The sequence below is a fragment of the Lissotriton helveticus genome, chromosome 5_1 (assembly GCF_964261635.1).
Source record: "Lissotriton helveticus chromosome 5_1, aLisHel1.1, whole genome shotgun sequence".
NCBI lineage: Eukaryota > Metazoa > Chordata > Amphibia > Caudata > Salamandridae > Lissotriton > Lissotriton helveticus.
This window is the reverse complement of record NC_136065.1, coordinates 1046777158-1046797614: the sequence shown is the minus strand read 5'-3', so window position 1 is coordinate 1046797614 and position 20457 is coordinate 1046777158. Positions and strand designations below refer to the sequence as shown.

Here is a 20457-nt window from a genome sequence, read left to right as displayed (position 1 = left end):
TGGGTATTCCTGGTCAAAATGACAATGGTTAACTCAGGAAGTGTAAGTGAAGGAGGATAGGGTCAAATAAAACAACACAGGCCCCACCGGGAGCAATTGCACTGATCGGGCAGACCGCAGCTTGCCTACTCAAGGAGAATCCTCTTAAGTAACATACAACAGATTAGAGCAGTATTCATGCAAAGTCTAAATAACTATGTGATAGAATCATCATACAACTTGAAACCAGTAAGTGGGATGCTGATTAAGTGATTGGACAACAATCTCATATGTCTTATAGAAAAATAGTTGAACGATATCATTTACCCAACCAATGCACCTGCCATTCCACCTGGATATAAAATAGCATACATGGACAGGTATTTTCTATAAATTATTTAGTGTAAAAAAGGTTGCAACTCAAATTCCATATTCCTTCTGCAGCCATGCTGGCAGAATGTGGTACTTCTCCAATTGGCTCCCTTACCTTAGTGTTGGTCTACCACCCACTACGTAATAGAAATGAAATGAAATGAAATGAAAATGTGACTTGTAGAGCGCTACAGTTGCCCTGAGGCGTCCAGGCGCTAAAAACAGATGGAGCCCTCTTAAGGTTACTTTATTAGGCATTAAACAGCAGGGTTTTTAGCTGTTTGCGAAAAGTAGTCAGATTGGGGTTGTTCCTCAGCTGCAGAGGGAGGGAGTTCCAGAGTTTGGAAACATTATACGAGAAGGAGCGTCCTCCCGCTCTGGCTCTGCGAATTCTGGGGATCTCGGCCAGGGATGCTGTAGAAGAGCGGAGGGATTTATTAGGCCTGTAGGGAGAAATCAGGGGCCGGTTGATGTCTGGGCCCGTTTCCCAGAAAGTCTGGTGGGCAATGCAGAGCGATTTGAATTTTACTCTGTCCCTGACAGGTAACCAGTGCAGGGTCTTTAAGCTGGTTCTCACTGAGGTCCTCCGGGGGATGCCCAGCAGCGCTCTGGCAGCACAATTCTGGGTGCGTTGGAGCTTCTGTAGGGTGTAATCCGGGGCTCCCAGGTATAGGGCGTTATTAAAATCCAAACGGGATTGGATAAGGCCCTGTATAATTATCTGTTTGGCCTCGAAGCAGAGGAGGGGAAGGACTTTCTTGATCACTCTAAGGAGGCCAAAGCAGGTGGCTGAGATCTTAGTGGCCTGTGTGTTAAGGCTCAGAGACTTGTCAAGCCAGACCCCTAAGCTTTTGATGTTGTCTCTGGGGGGTGGGGCCACTCCCATGCTTGATGGCCAGATCGGCTCTATGGAGACGGGGGAGGCTGTGCCCAGGATCATCAGCTCAGTTTTATCGTCATTCAACTTTAGGCATGAGCTCATCATCCACTTCTTTACGTCCTCCAGACAAGCCGCTAGGTCTGGTGGTGCCCGGAGGCCGCTCTTCTCTGCCAGGGAGACCACCAGCTGGGTGTCGTCCGCATAGGAGATGATCTTTACACCATGCGGACGAACAACCTCAGCCAGTGGCCTCATGTAAGCGTTGAAGAGCGTAGGGCTTAAGGAGGAGCCCTGGGGGACTCCGCATCCCAGGGGACGAGTGGATGAGCGTGATGTGCCATCGAAGACCTGAAAGGTTCTGTCGGACAAAAAAGAATTGAACCATGTCAGGGCATCTCCGGTCACTCCTAAGTCGGCAAGGCGGGTTAGCAAGATTTTGTGATGTACCGTATCAAATGCGGCACTTAGATCGAGGAGGATCACTGCCACTGATCCTCCTCGATCCAGGAGCCGTCTTGCCTCCTCAGTCACAGCCAGTAAAGCCGTCTCTGTCCCATGTTTGGTACGAAAACCTGTTTGGGAGGAGTCGAGGAGGTGGTTTTCCTCAAAAAACGTTGTCAGAGTGGTATTGACATGTTTCTCCAGAATTTTCGATGCCCAGGGGAGTAACGAGATCGGACGATAATTACTGGGGTTGGCCGGGTCTAGGGAAGGTTTTTTCAGCAGGGCCCGCACCATAGCATGCTACCATGTTGAGGGGACCGTCCGACTGGTTATGGAGGAGTTCATGAGCTCCAGGAGCGTGGGAAAAATAGCAGTACTGGCAAGGTTTAGTGAGCCTGGGGGGGCAGGGTCGCACGGGGAGCCGGATTTTATTTGTTGTGCCAGTGTCTGTACGATTTCCAGTGTTATCAGGGGAAAAGACTCCAGGCACTTGGTCGAATTTGAAGTCAGGTGTGGATTCTGGCTAGGGGAGTCAGAGGGAGGATTGGGGAAAGAGAGATACATTTTATTAATTTTTTTGGAAGAAGAATTCCGCCAGATCATTGCATTTAGTCGGTGAGTTGTTGTTATCTATGACCGGAGGCGGGGGTTTGATCAGGGAGTTGACTATGCGGTAGATTTCTTTGGATTTGGATTTTGCCGTGGTTATTTTAAGATTGTAGAAGGCAGCTTGCGAAGATTTAATAGCCAATTTATAGTTCCTGACCATTTCCCTGTAGGTGGCTTTTTCTTCAGGATTGTATGAAGTGCGCCACTTTCTCTCCTGTTTTTTACAGAGACGTTTGTGGTTCCTGAGCTCTTCTGTGTACCAGGGAGCTGTTTTGCTGTGTCTCTTAGATTTTGGTGCGTGTTCTGGGAGGACCTGGTCCAGAGAGGTGGTTATCCATTCTTCATATTTTTTGTTGTTAACAGTTGGGTCTTGGGAGAGGGAGGGTCTCATGGTGCATAGAACTCGTGCCCAGTTGTCAATGGGGAGTTTGGACCAGTTACGAGTTTTCCTAATAGTAAATGAGGAAGAGGGTGGTTTACTTGTGGTCCAGTTGAAGGCTATTAAGAAGTGGTCTGACCAGGGAAGTCTGGTTATGTTTCCCACTTTAAGCTGGTCGCAGTTGCTGAAAATAGGGTCCAGCAGATGTCCCTTTTCGTGTGTGGCAGATGGAACTCGTTGCTCGAGTTGATATGCGGCCAAGCTTGACTGGGTCTCTTGTGCCAAAAGGTCTAGTGGGTTGTCAAAATGAATGTTAAAATCTCCAAGTAGAGAGAAGTTGGAGGGGGAGACAACCGACTGAGAGGTCACAGAGAGCAAGGAAGTATTGAATTGTCCTATGGGACCGGGAGAGCGGTAGATGAGAATGCCGGTGAAGCAGGCATTGGGAGAAAATTCGATGGCAAAAGAGAGGTTTTCGCAGTCCTCAATGTCTTCCGATAAGTGACGACAGATGTAGCTTTCTTTATATATGATCGCGAGGCCGCCACCTCTGCCCTGTGGTCGGTCTGCTCGTGCTATCTGATACCCTGGGATGATAGCTTGTGCTAGGTCTGGCTGAGAGTCTTGGTTCAGCCAGGTCTCAGTCAGGAACATTGCATCTGGGGAGTGTTCCTCTAGCAGTAGGGAGATCTCTAGGCAGTGTTTTACGAGGGACCTACAGTTTAAAAGAAGCATGGAGTAGTTCATTAACTCGCCTGTTGGTTTGAAGTTTGAAATGCATAGGTCTAAATTGCAGTACTTACAGCGTCGAGGAATCTCCAAGGGGTGTATCGGGATGCCGCATTTAGGAGAGATAGGTGGCCGTAACTGGCATAGAAGGTCTGAGCTGTATACCAGTCTGTCGCCTCTGGGGGAGCCAGGGGACGTGGTCCTTGGGCCCGGCCGGGCGCGGACGAGCGCAGACGAGCTTGCCTTAAGCGCGCCTTCGGCGCGCAATCGGCACGCCCGCTGCGCTCGTCCGCTGCGCGTCTTATGGTTGCACATGGCTATAAGGGAAAGGAGGAGTAGAAGGGGGCGTGGCCTATTGAATGGGCGTGTCTCCCTCCGCGACAGCTTCCAATCAGCTGTGCGGGGTGCTGGCTGCAATGCGAAGCGAGTGGTGGCGAGTGAAGTGTTTTAAAATCGGACACAACACACACAAGTGAGCACAATAATACAATTTTAAAAAGGGTAGAGCGACTCCCGGCTTTTCGCCTCAGGAGGGATAGGTCTGTCTAAGCGCCGCTTCCAGTCAGCGCGCGCTTTTGTAGTGGTCGGAGGGGGCGTGGCCTATTGAATGGGCGTGTCTCCCTCCGCGACAGCTTCCAATCAGCTGTGCGGGGTGCTGGCTTCAACGCGAAGCGAGTGGTGGCGAGTGAAGTGTTTTAAAATCGGACACAACACACACAAGTGAGCACAATAATACAATTTTAAAAAGGGTAGAGCGACTCCCGGCTTTTCGCCTCAGGAGGGATAGGTCTGTCTAAGCGCCGCTTCCAGTCAGCGCGCGCTTTTGTAGTGGTCGGGTGGGGCGTGGCCTATTGAATGGGCGTGTCTCCCTCCGCGACAGCTTCCAATCAGCTGTGCGGGGTGCTGGCTGCAACGCGAAGCGAGTGGTGGCGAGTGAAGTGTTTTAAAATCGGACACAACACACACAAGTGAGCACAATAATACAATTTTAAAAAGGGTAGAGCGACTCCCAGCTTTTCGCCTCAGGAGGGATAGGTCTGTAATAGCAGATGATTTGTTGAAGAAATCAATGTTTTCTTGATGCCATCTACAATACCCTCGCCTCTTAATCTTGGGGGATTTTAATGTCTGGGTTGACATAGAGGTAATATCTGAGTTGCAGAATCTTAATTGTTTGGCTTTGCTCGATCAGGTATATATTCCACTCTGAACTAGGGCACTGGCTTGATCTGTAGTTTGCACAAAAGAGTGGGTCACCATTCTACCAATGCTTCCGTTTAACTGGTCTGACCCTACAACAGTCCCCTTTCAATCACTTGGTGGAAAGTCCTGTACTAACCCAACAATATGAGTTGCTTGAAGACCAGGATCAAGCCTGAACACTGAAGAATTGCCATCAGCATTCTTGATCAATGCTCCCAAGATTATCCTAAATGCCAGTCCTGACGAGGTCCTTAAAAAATGTGAAAAGTAGATGTTTGATGCTTTGACAAAAATGCTCCCCGTAAATACATGATGCTGTTCTTTGTTCTTGGCCACTAAAAATGTCCTAACTCGAAAACGTTAGAGGCAGTGCCACCCTTATTACTGCCTCACCCATCCAGCTCACTAACAAACCCCACTCAAAAACTAAAAAAGTTAATTTGCCATGTATAATTCAAAATGGCTACAAATACCCCTAAGTAAGTTTCTGGATTTTTCTGAAATGTGTAGAGCATCCTGATTCCTCAATGTTTGCCTCACAAACCCTATCATCTTTAAATCACATTCAGGTCTGCCAATCTAATTTACAATGATGCCTTCCTTGCCTATGAGACTAAAAGGGCTGATGGTACCCTTGAATGCAACAGTGGCTAATATTACAGAGAATGCCTCCAACCCTTACTTCGTATACTCACTCAATTTGAGTCCACTCTCATGGCAAGGCACATTAATTTGATAAAAAATAAATCTACTGCCAGATATCTGTTGGATGTATGCCAAAGAAAAGTCCTCAAAGAAATTCAAACAACTGGCAAAAAATTACATCTTATTGGTGCTTATTTTGCCTTTGGATTGGTACCCAAACGCAGGAGAGTCTCCTCCGCTAAGGCGGAGGAGTGTCGCCCCACTGCTCTTTCAGCAGGAAAAATAGAATAATAATAACATAATCATTATCATTTTATTTTTCACAGGTTCGGGGCTGGGTTAGGGAAGAGCGGGACACAGGGGGAGGAGCAGTTTGCACACTCCAAGTGCGCATGACTGCTTGGCCGGCCGTCTTGGCCAGGCCAAACAGTCATGCGCATTTTTCAAGTTCCCCACCAGGCTGCATTACACAGCCTGGTGGGGAACATGCCCAGGCCCCCAGTCCCTCAATGAGCGCCGACCCACAGCGCTCAGGACCAATCACAATGCTGCATTGCAAAGTTGTGATTGACTATGGGGAACCTGGGTGCTTCCTGGTTCCAGAACTCGCCAGAGAAGTGCAGGAGAGACACGGCCAGCGGAAGAGATAAGTGCCATTTTTATATTTTGATCCCCGTCACTCACCGTCACTCCCCTTCCCCCCACCTCTCCACCCTCATTCCCTGCCAGCCGCTAATGCCCAAAGGACTCAACAATGGATTACCACTCCAAAAGTAAATATGTTGAAGCGTTACAGAAGTATAAAAGGCTCCTTAAGGAACCAAAAATGTATTGTTCTTAGGCATGATACAATCAGCAGCAACACTTTGAGGGAAGTCTTCAAAATCGTTGATCAGCTAGATTGTTCTACCCAAGTAGCTCACACAACTGAACTATGTGATGCCTGAATAAACTGTTTTTCAGATAAGATCAGTTTAATTTACATATCCTTTTGGATTTTAGTTTATTCACAGGTATATCTATGTGAACGATCCTTTAGAAGTAAGATGAGTAATGATGTTCTATATCTCTCTCAGTGTGCTCCGATTGTGGTAGAAGAAGTGCCTAAAGTTGTCTTGAAGGTGAAGTCTGGATCTCCCAAATCCCTATCCTGCTAAAATCTTCCACCTTGCTGGAGAACCTTTTTTGGGTAAACTCACAGAGAAGATTGCATCATCAAAGATAATAGGCTAGATCATTATCGTGCTGGAACTAGGGCTTACCATTTAATTAATGGAGGTGGCTCTTCTAGCTGGGATGAATAAATAAACAATTATATCGAGCAATTTCAACTCCTCGACCAATGTCAATCTGGCTTCCGATTGGGTCATATCACTAAAATGGCCCTAGTCCATATTGTGGATGATGCCCTACGCTCATTCGACCAGAATGTATCCTGCCTATTAATCTACTTGCCCTGTCACCGGCTTTTGACACGGTCAATTATGATATCCTCCTTAACTTCTTAGAACACAGAATGGGCCTCTCCAATACTGTGCTAAAATTGTTCTCCTCTTTCCGTCACAATAGAACTCAGCACTTTCTAATCAACCAAGTTCTCGCCGATCAGACGCCTATGTCGCTGGGTATACCCCAAAGTTCTACTATCTTCCCGATATTGTTTAATCTATACATGGATATACATGGAGCCCCATACAGGAATCGTTAAACTGGCACACATCTGTGCACTGTTTAGCTTGTAATTGTAGTATATATTGGTATTTATTGGTATCAGTATTTTAAGCATTTTCATGAGTACCTTTCTTGGGTACTGTATTATTGTTATATTTATTAGTCTACGCCATTTCCCACCATTTTTCCAGCTGCTGCTGTTTCCCATCTCGCCGCCCTCCCATCTCCCTGCCAGCCCCTCCCACCTCCCAGGACTACTTATGGAGGCTGTGGTGTGGCTGCGCTGCTGGCATGCCGAAGGCGCACCAAAGACAAGCCCACCTGCACCAGTCCATGCCTGGACTGCCCCTATTGTTAGGAACACTGGACCCTACACTCCCTCAGATACTCTACTGCAGACCTTCATGCCCTGGACCCTGGGAGCAACAACAACTGATGCCTCACCTTGCTCCACAGCCTTTAAACTGCATCCGCTGCCAGTTCACCTCCACCCCTGCACTTACCAGCATTGCAGAAACTAGTGCCACACCAGCCCCGGAGGCCAAATCCCCCCTGGAATAACTCAACTGCATCCTGATCAACTTCAGATCGCTCTGCAGACACACCACTGAATCCTGGGACACCATCTCCACCCTCACCCCTGACATAACCTTCATTACAGAGACCTGGCTGACCCCGCATTGACCCCGGACATTGCCACGGCATCACCCATTGGCTACAAGATGAAACAACATGACCGCACCAACAGACATGGAGCAGCATCACCATTGTACACAAGGAATCACCTGCACCATCACTGACGGCGAAACTGCGCTGATCATGGAACACATGAACTTCCAGCTCCGCACCGACGATTACACTACCAACAAAGGCACCCTGTATAGACTGCCAGGACCATGAACTGGCCTCAGCTACGCAATTGCTGAATTCATCACCACACTCGACAACGAAAGCGAACACTACGTCTTCCTGGGAGGCCTCAACTTCCACATGGATGACTCCACCAACACCAACTCCACGACCTCTGGGAAAGACTGGACAACATCGGCCTCAAGCAACTGGTCACAAACCCCACTCACAAAGCATGACTCACACTGGACCCCATCTTCACATCCAGCAACACAATCAGATAGATCCATACCATGGAACTTACCTGGTTAGACCACTCCATCGTAAACTTCACCCTCGCCGGACCTGCCCACACCATCCCCAACCACCAGAGCGCCCCCTTCCGCAGCTTGGCCAAGGTCACTCGCCAACAATGGACCGACACCCTCAGCGCCACACAGCCCAATGCCATCACCAACTTGGATCAGGCAGTACAAAACTTCAACGACTGGATCACCAGCACCGCTGACCGAGTCACTCAAGCCAAACCTGACAGAACACACAGACACCCCAAACAAGCCAGCAGGTATACCCCAGAATTCAGCATGTCAAAATGCAAGTGCAAACAGCTGGAAAGAAGATGGAGCACCAGCAAGAATCATACCAACCAAGCCACCTTCAAATCAGCCCTCAATGACTACCACCGCCAGATCAAATCCGCAAAAAAGGAGGTCCTCACCCACCGGATCAAGACCAGCACCAACCAAGCCAAGGAACTTTTCTCCATCATAGGAGAGTTCACCTGCCCGTCAGCCACCGTAAACTCCATCCCCTCCTCACAGAAACTCTGCAATACCCTCGCTTACCACTTCCTCAACAAGATAGCCACTCAATGCCTCGGTAACCTCAGCCAACTTTCCCGACACCTGGAAACATGCAGAGGTCAGCCCCTCCTCAATAAACCCTCAGCAGACCCCAGCGCACTCCAGAAATACTGATCCATCTCTCTTCTCCCATTCCCCGCCAAAATCCTGGAGAAGGCCATAAACCTCCAACTCACCATACACCTGGATAGAAACAACCTACTGGACACTCTCCAATCAGGCTTCAGAGCCAACCACAGCACCAAGACAGCTCTGATAGCTGCAACTGACAACGTCGGCACCCTACTCAACAGAGGAGAATCACTCACCCTGATCCTGCTTGACTTCTCCGCAGCCTTCGACGCTGTCTTTCACCACACACTCATCGATTACCTACGTTAGATTAGTATCAAAGACGATGCGCTCAGATGGATAGCATCCTTTCTCACAGGATGCATCCAGAGAGTCATTTCCCTCCCTTCACATCGCAATCCAAGCACACCATCTGCAGTGTCCCACAAGGCTCATCCCTTAGTCCAATGCTTTTCAAAGTCTATATGACACCGCTCGCAGACATTGTCAGAGTGTACAATAGCAACATCTTTCCTACACCAACGACACTCAGCTCGTCCTCTCGCTCTCAGCCAACCTCACCTCAACGAGGACCAACTTTCACAACTGTATGGAGAACATCACAGCCTGGATGAAGGATAACTGCCTGAAGCTCAAACAGACAAAACTGAGGTGCAGATCTTCAGCAAACACACTGCCATCTGGAACGACTCCAGGTGGCCGTCAGAACTCAGACCTACCCCATGCCGAAAGACCAAGTTCACAACCTCGGCATCATCCTCAACAGCAAACTCTCCATAAAACGTCAGGTCAACGCCGTCTCCTCAGCCTACATCCATACACTCCTCATTTTCCTCAAAATCTTCAAATAGCTCCCCATCAGCACCAGGAAGACGGTGATGCAAGCCCTTATCACCAGCCGACTGGACTACGGAAATGCTCTCTATGCAGGGACCACCACCGAACTCATTCAAAGACTCCAGATGATCCAGAACGTAGCCGACATTCTAATCCTCACCCAGCACCTGAAGGACCTCCACTGGCTACCGGTCCAGAAGAGATGCCATTTCAAGCTCCTGACCCACACATACAAAGCCATCCACGACCAAGGACACGCATACATGAACCACCTCCTGCACTTCCACCAACCTCCTGGGAAACTCTGCTCCACACACCTTGCCCTTGCACAGATATGCTGCAAACGCCACTGCCGATCCGGAGGACTCTTTCTCCCTTTATGACCCCAAAGTCTGGAACTCCCTCCCCCTCCACCTCTGCATCGCACCCTCACTGACTCACTTCAGGAAGGGGCTCAAGATATGTTTTTTTTCGACTGAGACCTGCAGCAAGAGCCTGGATTCCGTCTCAGGTGACAAGCTGCGCTTTACAAGAATTACCTGAATGATTGATTGACCTTTGCTTATTTGTCTTATATTGTATGTTGATATATTCCCTACAATCATTCTAACATAGCTTTCATTGTCATCCTTGTAAAGCGCTCTGTCCCCTGAAAGAGTCTTGTTTGCGCTATATAAAACTGAATAATAAATAAATAAATAAATAAATAAGGGATCACAGCACTAATCTTACTGGATCTATCAGCTACTTTAGATGCCATGTCCCTTTCCACTCTTGTTTTATGGCAAAGAGAACTTGGTATAAAAGATCAAACTTAAAAATGAGTGAAATCTTTTCTTCCTACCCGTCGCCAAGTGGTCCCTTTACCTCCTTTTATTCTAAAGTGATCAAACTGGACTGTGGAGTCCCATACGGATCATTCCCAAGCCCCTCTTTATTCAATGCGTAACCTCTATGGTCCGTCTCATAAAATCTCATAATAAAGATGTAATTACATACGCGAACAACACCCAGATTATCAACATATTGGATGGAGATATACACCTTTCACAATCCGGCTTCATCATCTTTTTTAGACTGTTGCACCAGTCCTATTAATGACTCATATAGCTAGAAAAGCAGAATGGATTCGTGGCAACAAGTTGTGTTGGTGATACAACCAAAGTGTAATGTATTTAACCACTCCCTTCATCGGTAAATGCATCAGCACTTTATTACTTGCTCCAAGGGTTAATGCATCAGGTCGTCATTAATTAACTGCTGCAGGGCAGATTCATTTTGCTTCTCTAGTTATGATATACATGATATAAAAAACACTCAACCGATGATGGGAGAATGTTTGCAATAAGTTTACCCACTGGCAATTACTTGGAGTAGCGTTCCAACACATAGTTCTTTTGCTTACCATGCCACCTCAGATCAGACCCAATCATTCTTGACCCTGCTCCAATAGGAAAAGTGCAGCCTGAACTGCCACACCAGGTCTTCTTTGAACAGGAACACAAGCAACTCAAAACCGGTTTTGCCCTATTTGGGGCTCTTCAGTCGAGTGTAACTTGATTACAGTGACACAGTGTGCACAGGACCCACGCCTGACATACCCATCCCACTTAGGGCGACACACCAAAAATATACAAAAATGTGAATGATGGAATGCTTGAATTAATCCCAGCCATTAGTAACGTCCCTGGCCACATCCCAGTCCATCATTATTTTGCGTCCCAATCAGAGCAAAACTGGTCTGGGTTGTGTGGAGAATGGTAGCCTGATAGCGTAATGTTGGTAAACAGCTAAAGTTCACAAACACTAAACCAATACTGTATCAAAATGGAGGATCACAATCTTCCTGTCAAAGCACAGGTTACTTTTATTTCTGTAATTATTAAGGTTCACAACCCCAGCAGATCACAAACATCTCTAACAACACACCATAGAAAACAATGAGCCCGATTCACAGAACTAGCTTAAGACAAAATCCTAAACTTACTACCATTTTGGTATTCACAGAAGGCACTTACTCATTTTGGTATTCACAGAAGGCAGTTATTCATTAATGAGTAAGTGCCTTCTGTGAATACCAAAATGAGTAACTTACCCATTTTGAGTAACTTACTCATTTTGGTATTCACAGAAGGCACTTACTCATTGATGAGTATGTGCCTTCTGTGAATACCAAAATGAGTAAGTCCCGTCTGTGAATACCAAAATGAGTATGTGCCTTTTGTGAATACCAAAATGGTAGTAAGTTTAGGATTTTGTCTTAAGTTAGTTCTGTGAATCGGGCCAGACGATAGACGTTCGAACTACAATATCCTAGGTACCCGTAAAGGAAAGGGAGAGTATTGCAGATTTTGTGTCTAGGGATGGACAACAAGATGGTATGTTGATCTTGAGGATGTTGAGATGAACACAAGAGCTACAAGCCCGGGAGCTCAATAGATCACAAAGGTTTCTGAATCCAACCAACCTAATGCTGGACCACCAGATAGTGTAGATGAAGGAAGCAACAATGAAATAAAACTGGCAAATGTCGATGCTGGCAAGGCTGTGCTCATCAAGGAGAGCCACCTCTTCCTCACCTGGACTTCTTATGGGTTGATCTCTCAGTCAACTTGCATCCTTCTTTGATGAGAGGTTTAAGGGGCTCATTAAAGGGTTGCAAACCTCATGTCATCTAAATTGATTCTTCAGCAGCCTGCCCCTGTCTTTGGTGAGGGAAAGATGAAGTGTGGCATCTTGGCATGTTGGGTCCCCTTAGATTAGTTGGGGTCTTCCACGCTGGGGGATGTCAGCAGCAGGTCAAGCCAGTAGAGCTTCAGCGCAGCCAGCCGGCTCAGTTCTAGGCAGATGGAGGTGGCCAGCACTGCCTCTCCAGAAGGGGCGGTCCATATAGGCCCTAAGTTGAAACAATGTTCAGTAAGCTTCAGGTCACCTTCAATTTAAATACCCAAAACAATGCAGTTGGGCAGATGGCTACTACCAATCACTGCCCAGTGTATCCTTAGAGTTTGAACTACCAGTGAACCATCTGGGGCCTTTGTTGCCTCCCCTGGGAGAAGTCTGGTGTAGAGCTACTTCCCACAATGCGGTGCAGTGGCTAAACAAAGAATAAAGTGGAAGAGAAGTGGGGATTGTATAGACCTCTGAGGGCCGCAGTCATATTCATTTCTGCAAATAAAACTTATACTAAAGTGCATGTATGCAGCTAGTTAAAGATAATGAGCCATCAATGAAGCTTGTGCTGTACACATATGTTCTAATGTTCACGAAGGATTCCACTAGCAAAGGTTTCATGGCATTTTCATAAATATTACATTTAATTACAAAAAAGAACATAAAAGCAGCTCCCAAATGCCACAAGCCTCTGAACTTGATTTGACGTAAAGAAGCCAGTAACCAACTACCGTTGGTGCCCCTAGGCACCATAAAAGCCATAATCAGCTGCTATGTGCCGGGGCTTGAGCAGAGACGGTGAAGCGGGGACCTTCCATCTTGTCACTTGATGTATGGACGGTTACCAGTGCTGCGCCTCTCCAATCTCAGAGCACATAGAGGGCTTCACCGGGAAGCACCAGATCTGTAGTGGGAGGGGTTCCTACGCAAAGGAGTCTCACAAACTTTGCCAAAAAGCAAAACTCCAGGGGAACATCTCTGGACAAATGAAAAATTAGCATGACACAGCCATTGCTCCGTTTCTGGACATTTATCCCTGCAAAATAGTTGCCAAAACAGTCAGTCAGTCAGTCAAAAAAGCTTTATTATCGGTTAAAAACCATAAAAGCACATGTATACTTACATAAGATAAAAACTGTCCATATGAAACTAGTAATACATACAAGTTGGCGAGCCAAGGTCCTAAAATAGTTAAAAGATATTAAAAATGATAAAACACAGGGGGATCATAAAAGGGTTAAAATCTGAGAAGGAGAATTCGTCCCTAGGCTTAAAGTAGGTAGAGACCATCAAGATGACACAGATTACGGTGGTTCAATAGGCGAAATTTGTCTTTTTTTGATTGTTGCGCCTCTTGCGCACCACATAGCCCATAGGCTAGTTACCAAAACACTGTATACTGGACTTCTCAGTTAAATAAAATCCCACAAGTATCCATGCATGCTCTGTTCCTGTGATAAAATCCTGAAATACTGTAACGGGGCACACATTTTTTAGGCTGCATTTATTTCCAAGAAAGTGATGTCGAGAAAATACTTTCCGTGTTCACATCCTATGTAAGCAAATTTACACTTCCACACACAATCTGTGTGAGCTCTTCCAGTGCAAAGTGTTCGCCAAGAAACACATAAGGAAAAGCTGTCCAGCCACTGAACCCCCACACTCCTTGGCCGTCTACATCACTGGCTCTGCGGTAGAGAATGCTACTTTCTCTCATTTTGCTTTACTCTACAAATTTAGGTAATGATGCACACAGTTTTTGTTATTCATATTTTTTGCCATGGTACTTATATACAAGTAGGTGTCCAGATAGTTACATCACTTTTGATTCCGGTTTCCAGTGCGCACATCTTGATTGGTTCTCTGTTCTTCTTTATTCAGCCCTACTGTCTACCCGTGGAAGCCGGGAAACATCAAGACCTTAAGTACATCAGCTCAGAGACTGTAAGTACGGAAAGAATTATTTCCTCCTCCTCTGCCTTGCTTCTAACTACTGGAATAACTGACTGTCTGTGCTGTACTTGCTAGGGGTAATCCGTGAGCATCACTGATGTGTCCTGCATCTAGCTATGGTATTACAATCAGATGGCATTGCCCAGCCGCCAGTGATACCCCCTCTAAGGGGAGAAATGTGTTGTTTAAATTCGTAGGTGACTCCCACTTATATGGAAGATGTGTTCTATTTTGTGGAGATGTTTAAACGGTGTGGTCTGCTGCAACTGTATGAGACATTATGTTTCGGTGTATATCTTATGTGGTAGTTATATTGCTTGGGCTGTTTACTGTGGTATGTTGTGAGGAGTTGAAATTTGGCGCGTGTGATGATACATCTGGTGTGATTTGTTGATGGATGATGTGGCAGTATATGGTGCTGGGTGTGGTCCTGTACTGAGGCGAGTTCTGATGTGATGTTAGGTGGTTTAGTGATGGATGGTAGTTGTACGGAGCATTTTGATTTTGTCTAATACACTTGGATGTTTTGTTCAGTGGTATGGTCTGGCATTTTATGTGGTACTAATGGTGGTATTTTGTGTGGCATGAGAAGCAGAGGTGTGGATAGATTTTGAATGATGTGATGTTTGTTGTGAGGATTGGCGTGATGTGATGCAGTAAAGTTGTTTGTTCTGTAGTGATTATATTTTGATGACATTGCAGTGGAGAGCGCTGTGGTCTGATTATGAGAGTTCATTATATTTCCTGATTAAGGGTCTCCCAAATCAAGGTTTATGCCACGTTGTTGCTACTCCATGTCTGCCGCTCTCCTTCTATCCAAGGGGTGACACCTGCTATTCCTCTTCATCCTCCCACACTCTTACTAGGACTCTTCCTCGGTGCCTTCCATTGTGTAGCTTTCTTCGGTTCTGTGTTTCTTATGGTTTTACATTCTAGGCTTTGCTTTCTGCTCTTTCGACCCCAGGGCTCTTTGGGTTCAAAAGGTTTTATGTGTTCCTGGGTCCAAGATTAATATTTTTTGAAACACTGGCTACATTACTCCTATGCCACTCTCGTCCCGCCAGACCGACTGCCATTTTTTTCCTCCTCAGCCAGGCTCTTGAGATGGCTCAGTGACCCCTATACAACTTGTCTTCCAGTCTTCCAAGTAAAGCAGTTAATGCAAACATTACTTGCTTGGTTGTTAAAAAAAAAACATCCCCGCACCAAACATGTAAACAACCTAGGGCCAGATGTAGGTAAATGTCATTTACCTATTCTTAAATACCGAATTTTACCGAATCGGTATTGAAGAATCGGTAAATGAGATGTAGGGAAAAAAATCTGTATTTTTTACCGATTCGGTAAAAATCGGTATCGGACTTTCGGAATTTACCGAATCGGTATTTACCGAATCGGTATTTCCCATTCATTCCTATGGGCCAAAAGGCCCATAGGAATGAATGGGAAATACCGAATCGGTATTTACCGAATCGTTAAATACCGAATCGGTAAATTCCGAATCGGAAAGCAAGCAAAAGTGAAACCTAAGAAAACAGCCAATCAGGTGCTATCACCCTCCCCCTCCCTACCAGGAAGTGGCTACCCAGGCAGCTGCAACTAATTAGAAGGTTCTGGAGAGGCAGTCAGAGCAGTCAGAGCTGAGCAGAGTCACAGAGCAGCAGGGAGAGTTCTTTTTGAAACTTTACCAACTGAAAAATGGCAAGCAGCAGTGAAAGCCAGAAGGCAGAAAGAAAGAGGAAATTAAAGTTCAGCAGCATGGAGCTGCAGGTACTTGTGGAGGAGGCAGTGAGAGTGCACAACAAACTTTTTGGCAGGCACTCCCTCACTGTTCCCGAGTCTGCCAAAAGAAAACTCTGACAGGCAATATTAGAAAAAGTGAATGCTGTGGGAGTCACTACCAGGAATACTGAGGATCTCAAAAAAAGATTCTATGACCTCAGGAGCCTCACCAAAAAAAAGATGGCTGATATCCACAAGCAGGCAGGCCCAACCGGTGGAGGCAGGAACACAGTGCCCCCCCTGACTGACCTGGAGGAGTTGGTGGCCTCAACCATCGAGGCAGACAGCGTCTGCGGACTTGGAGACGTGGACAGCTCAGCCAGAGCTGCAACAAAAAAAGGTAAGACGCATGCGCTGCATAACACCCCATACCAACCTGCTTCCCTTTACCCTTTGTGGACAAGCAAACCCCAGTACTGCTATCACTATCGAGGAGCAATGCATTATGGGAAATGTAGTCAGCAAATGTCAGACCATGTGTAACAGGGCAGACATCAGCAAGTTAGTGAAATGAATGCAGATAAATGAAAGTGAAATGTGTAAAGCATTTATTGTGGTGACAAATCAGGCAGTGGACCCACTGACACAGAAGGGACTGCACCAGCGAGGGAGGAGAGTGAGGAAGCAGGTCCAAGCCAAGTGCAAGCCTCGCAGGAGGAAGGTGACACGACTGGCATCTCCCATGAAGATGACACCGTACAGACCCCAGAGTTGCTGCACTCCCCACAGCTTTCCCAATCCCCTCCCCTGGTATTCTCACCAGAAACTTCACCATCACAGCTCCAATCCACTCCTGCAACCCCACCAGCCAGGAGGCGTGTTGTGGCCTCACTACCATTAATGGAGGCAGCAGAGGGTGAGGGGGAGGCTCAAGTCACCGTAGATGTGCGTTCAGCAGCACTGCAGTCCACAGGTGAGACAGTCACTGCTCGCAGAAGCCAACGCAGACCCAGCAGTGCAGGTGGACGTGGTGAGGGCACTGTGTTCCGTGGGCTGAAGGGCGCATGGTGCGCATTCAAAGGATGCAGGGCAAATCCATACAAGCCTGCCAACGCCAACTCTGCACCCTGAATGTGCAAATAGGAGACATGGGGAAGGGAATGAGAGACATTGTGGAGGCAAATAAAGAGGTTGCAAAAACAAATACGGACATGGCAGCAGGGATGCAGCAGATGAGCAACTCAATAACGCAGCTATGCACCAAACTTGATAGTCTGTCACACACAAGGCACAGGGATGCCCGTGCCCACAATGCGGCCATCAATCGTTTGGCCACCGCCACATCCCTGCTATGCAGGAGAGGCGTAAATATGCAGGAGGCTTTGACCCAGAATACAGCTGAGGTCACCAGGGGCATGGCCAGAATAACAACTGCACTAGAGGCAATGCTGATTTCGCAGACAGCACAGAATCCTGCCCCGGACGTGGCAGAGGCTGATGACACCAGTAGCCGGAGCAGCATAGCAAGCGCTATCGTGGAGACACGGAGGAGTACCAGGCCCCAAGCTGAGGCTGCAGGGCACGCTGAACAAAGCGAACAACATCCTAGTGGCTCAGGGAAGCGCGGGCGCAAGTGACATTACTGGTCATGGGTGAAGTAACCCGGGACAGACAGTCCCCGCGTATATTATGTTTATTCTGTTGCACTTAAGTGCTTGAACATTGTTGCACCATTAAAATACGTTGGTCCCATACACAACCTGTCTGTGTCTCATTACTTACTCAGAAATAGTTGCGTGTAATCTCCTCACATCTGTATCTGCCATCACTTGGTGTTGCCACTCCAGCAGGTTGTGTTTCAGGCACAGCAATCTCGTCATCATGATCCTCAAAGTCTGCCAACTCCACCTCAGTGCCCTTCTTCACAGCAAGGTTGTGCAACATAGCACAGGCAGCAACGATTTTACAGCAGGTGATGGGGGTATACTGCTGTGCACCTCCACTCTTGTGCAGGCACCTGAACCTGCTCTTCCAAATACCAAAGGTACGTTCCACAATATTTCTTGTGCTCTTGTGGGCCCTGTTATATCTCCTTTGGCTGGGTGTTGAGGGGTTGAGGTAGGGGGTGAGTATGAAGGAGCGGAGGGCATATGCACTGTCTCCTAAAAGGAAATGGGAATACATTACTCACATGCGTACCTGTACTTCTTACTGCAATACGTGTTAATGGTGTCGCACACTGTGTCTTACCTAGGAGGTATCCTTCACCAAATTCACCTGCTGTCAGCCGTGCATAGATACCGCTGTTATGAAATATGAAGGAGTCGTGGGTACTCCCAGGAAATTTTGCCACAAGGTCAGTGAAGGGGCACTGGCATTGCAGATCACCTGCACATTGATGGTGTGGGTCGACTTTCTATTCCTATATATGTGTTCGGTGGCAGCAGGGGGACAAATGGGAATGTGGGTGCCATCAATGCAGCCAATGATATTGGGGAAATGCGCCATCAGATAGAAGTCAGTTTTTGTTTGGAGCAGTTCAGCATGGGTTGTAGGGAAAGATATATAATGGTCCATCCTCTGTAACATGGCCTCAAGGAATTTGTGGAAAAAGCGTGACAGGCTGCTCTGGGTCACCCCACCTACCGCAGCAACCACACTCTGAAAGCTCCCAGACGCAAGCAGGTGTAGGCTGCACAGCACCTGCACGTGGGTTGGAATGGCGTGCGCCCTTGGGATAGTGTGCTCCAACAGTGGGTGGAGGTCCCTGATGAGGTCCAAGATGGTGTCTGGGGCCAACCTGTACCTCTGGAGAATCTCTGCCTCTGTGAGCATGAACAAGGTGATCCTCTGTCTGTAGACCTGCTCCTCTCTCTGCCATTCCCTCTCTCCTTCCTCTCGTAGCCGTAGCCGTCTCGCAATGACATAAAATGCTGCCATTGTGAAAAATGAATTGCATTTTGGGTCCTTTTTTATAGGCTGACCCTGGTTACCACCTGATTTCAATCCATGGTAAATACCGACTCTTAAATACCGAATTTCAAGCAAAATCGGTATTTAAGAGCTTACCTACATCTCAATTTTCAATTTTACAACTTCTTATTTACCGATTTGGTATTTTACCGAATCGGTAAATTTACCGAATCGGTAAATTTTCAGATTCGGAATGTTTACCGATTCTGTAATTTTACCGATTCGGTAAATTTACCGAATCTGACGATTTTCTGTCTCCTACATCCCAATTGCTCAATACCGGTCGGAAACGGCCGAAAATCGGTATTTTCGGCCGTTACCGACCGGTATTGGGCTACCTACATCTGGCCCCTAGAGTTTCAAATGCAACCTGTAACTCCTCCCAATATTTCTGACCCTACATATTACTTCATTGATTTCACAAATTACATCAACACTGGTGTCACAGCAGACATCACCAATTGCATAGCCAATAAAACTTCTGATGATGTCACTTATAACACCACAAAGCACATCACAAAGCCAAGGGAAAGAGCGATGGCTTTGGTTCTCTCTGAAGATGGTAATAGCATAAAGCGAGCCAGTGCCACCCTCGGGGTAGAATGGGCGGCCATATGAGGTGCTGTGTAATCTGAGGCTCCATACACTCATGCACTTAGGGGCACATTTACTCAACGTTCACGCAGGGCAGCAAGCAAAATTGCTGCGCAGCTTTGAGTGAAAGGGAGAGAGCAGAAATGATCCATATTTACAAAAAAATTGAGCATTTCTGCTCCCTCCTTGCGCTGGGGCACTGTATGCTGCTTTGTGCCAATGCACGCACCCTTGCACCACATTTCAAGGGTGACTGCGTTACAGGTAGGATTGTTTTTCTGCAGGAAGGTAAGCCTTCCTGCACAAAAACAATCCTTAGGGGCATTTTCCTCTTTCTGTGTATAGGATGCAACAAACGTGGAAAGAGGAAATAATTAGGAGAAATAGGAATATCTCTGCTTGTTACACATCCCTAGGAAAGGTGTAGTATTTTGACACGTTACCAGGTTTACAAGTCTTCGCAAATCTGTGAATGCATAAAACTCCATGGGTGGATGAATGGGAACACCCATGCACCACCCATAGAATGTTTCCTAACTTGAAATGTAGCGTAGCTCAGCACAAGCAGGTGCCATGCGATCCCTTTTTCTTTGCAAAGCCACCCAAGGCCACACAAATCAGGCATTGCATGGCTTTGTAAATATTACTGAAGCTTTTGCATTGTCCTTGCATTGCTTTGCATGACGCAAGTAATGTTTTAAGGCTAGGGCGTTCATATGTTATCTGATTGGTGAATAAGGGTGAAAAAGAGAGTCAGTGAAACGCCTAATATTGCGATGTTTACACTGAGCTCTTCTCCTGGGCGTACCTTCATTGTAGGGAACACTCTTGGTGATCTCCACAAGATGTTGTGGTATGTTGCTTCTCGTAGAATGTTTTCCCTATATTGTAAAAGAAATATATCTGGTACGGTGAAATGTTAGTTTTGCAATGTGAAACATGCATATCTAGTGATTATATTTTGTTGAAGCGATCGGAATAATTTGTTTAAAAGAACGGGAGAGGGAAAA

General features: G+C 46.8%; 1 protein-coding gene across 1 annotated transcript in view; it reads left to right on the top strand.

Annotated features, from left to right (window-relative positions):
* Positions 1-20457, top strand: part of LOC144753482 (M-phase inducer phosphatase 1-B-like) — a 275628-nt gene that overhangs the window by 181793 nt on the left and 73378 nt on the right. Inside the window, exon 7 of the mRNA XM_078641155.1 lies at positions 14087-14149. Coding sequence (XP_078497281.1) covers positions 14087-14149 — 63 coding nt within the window. The remainder of the gene's footprint in view (positions 1-14086; positions 14150-20457) is intronic.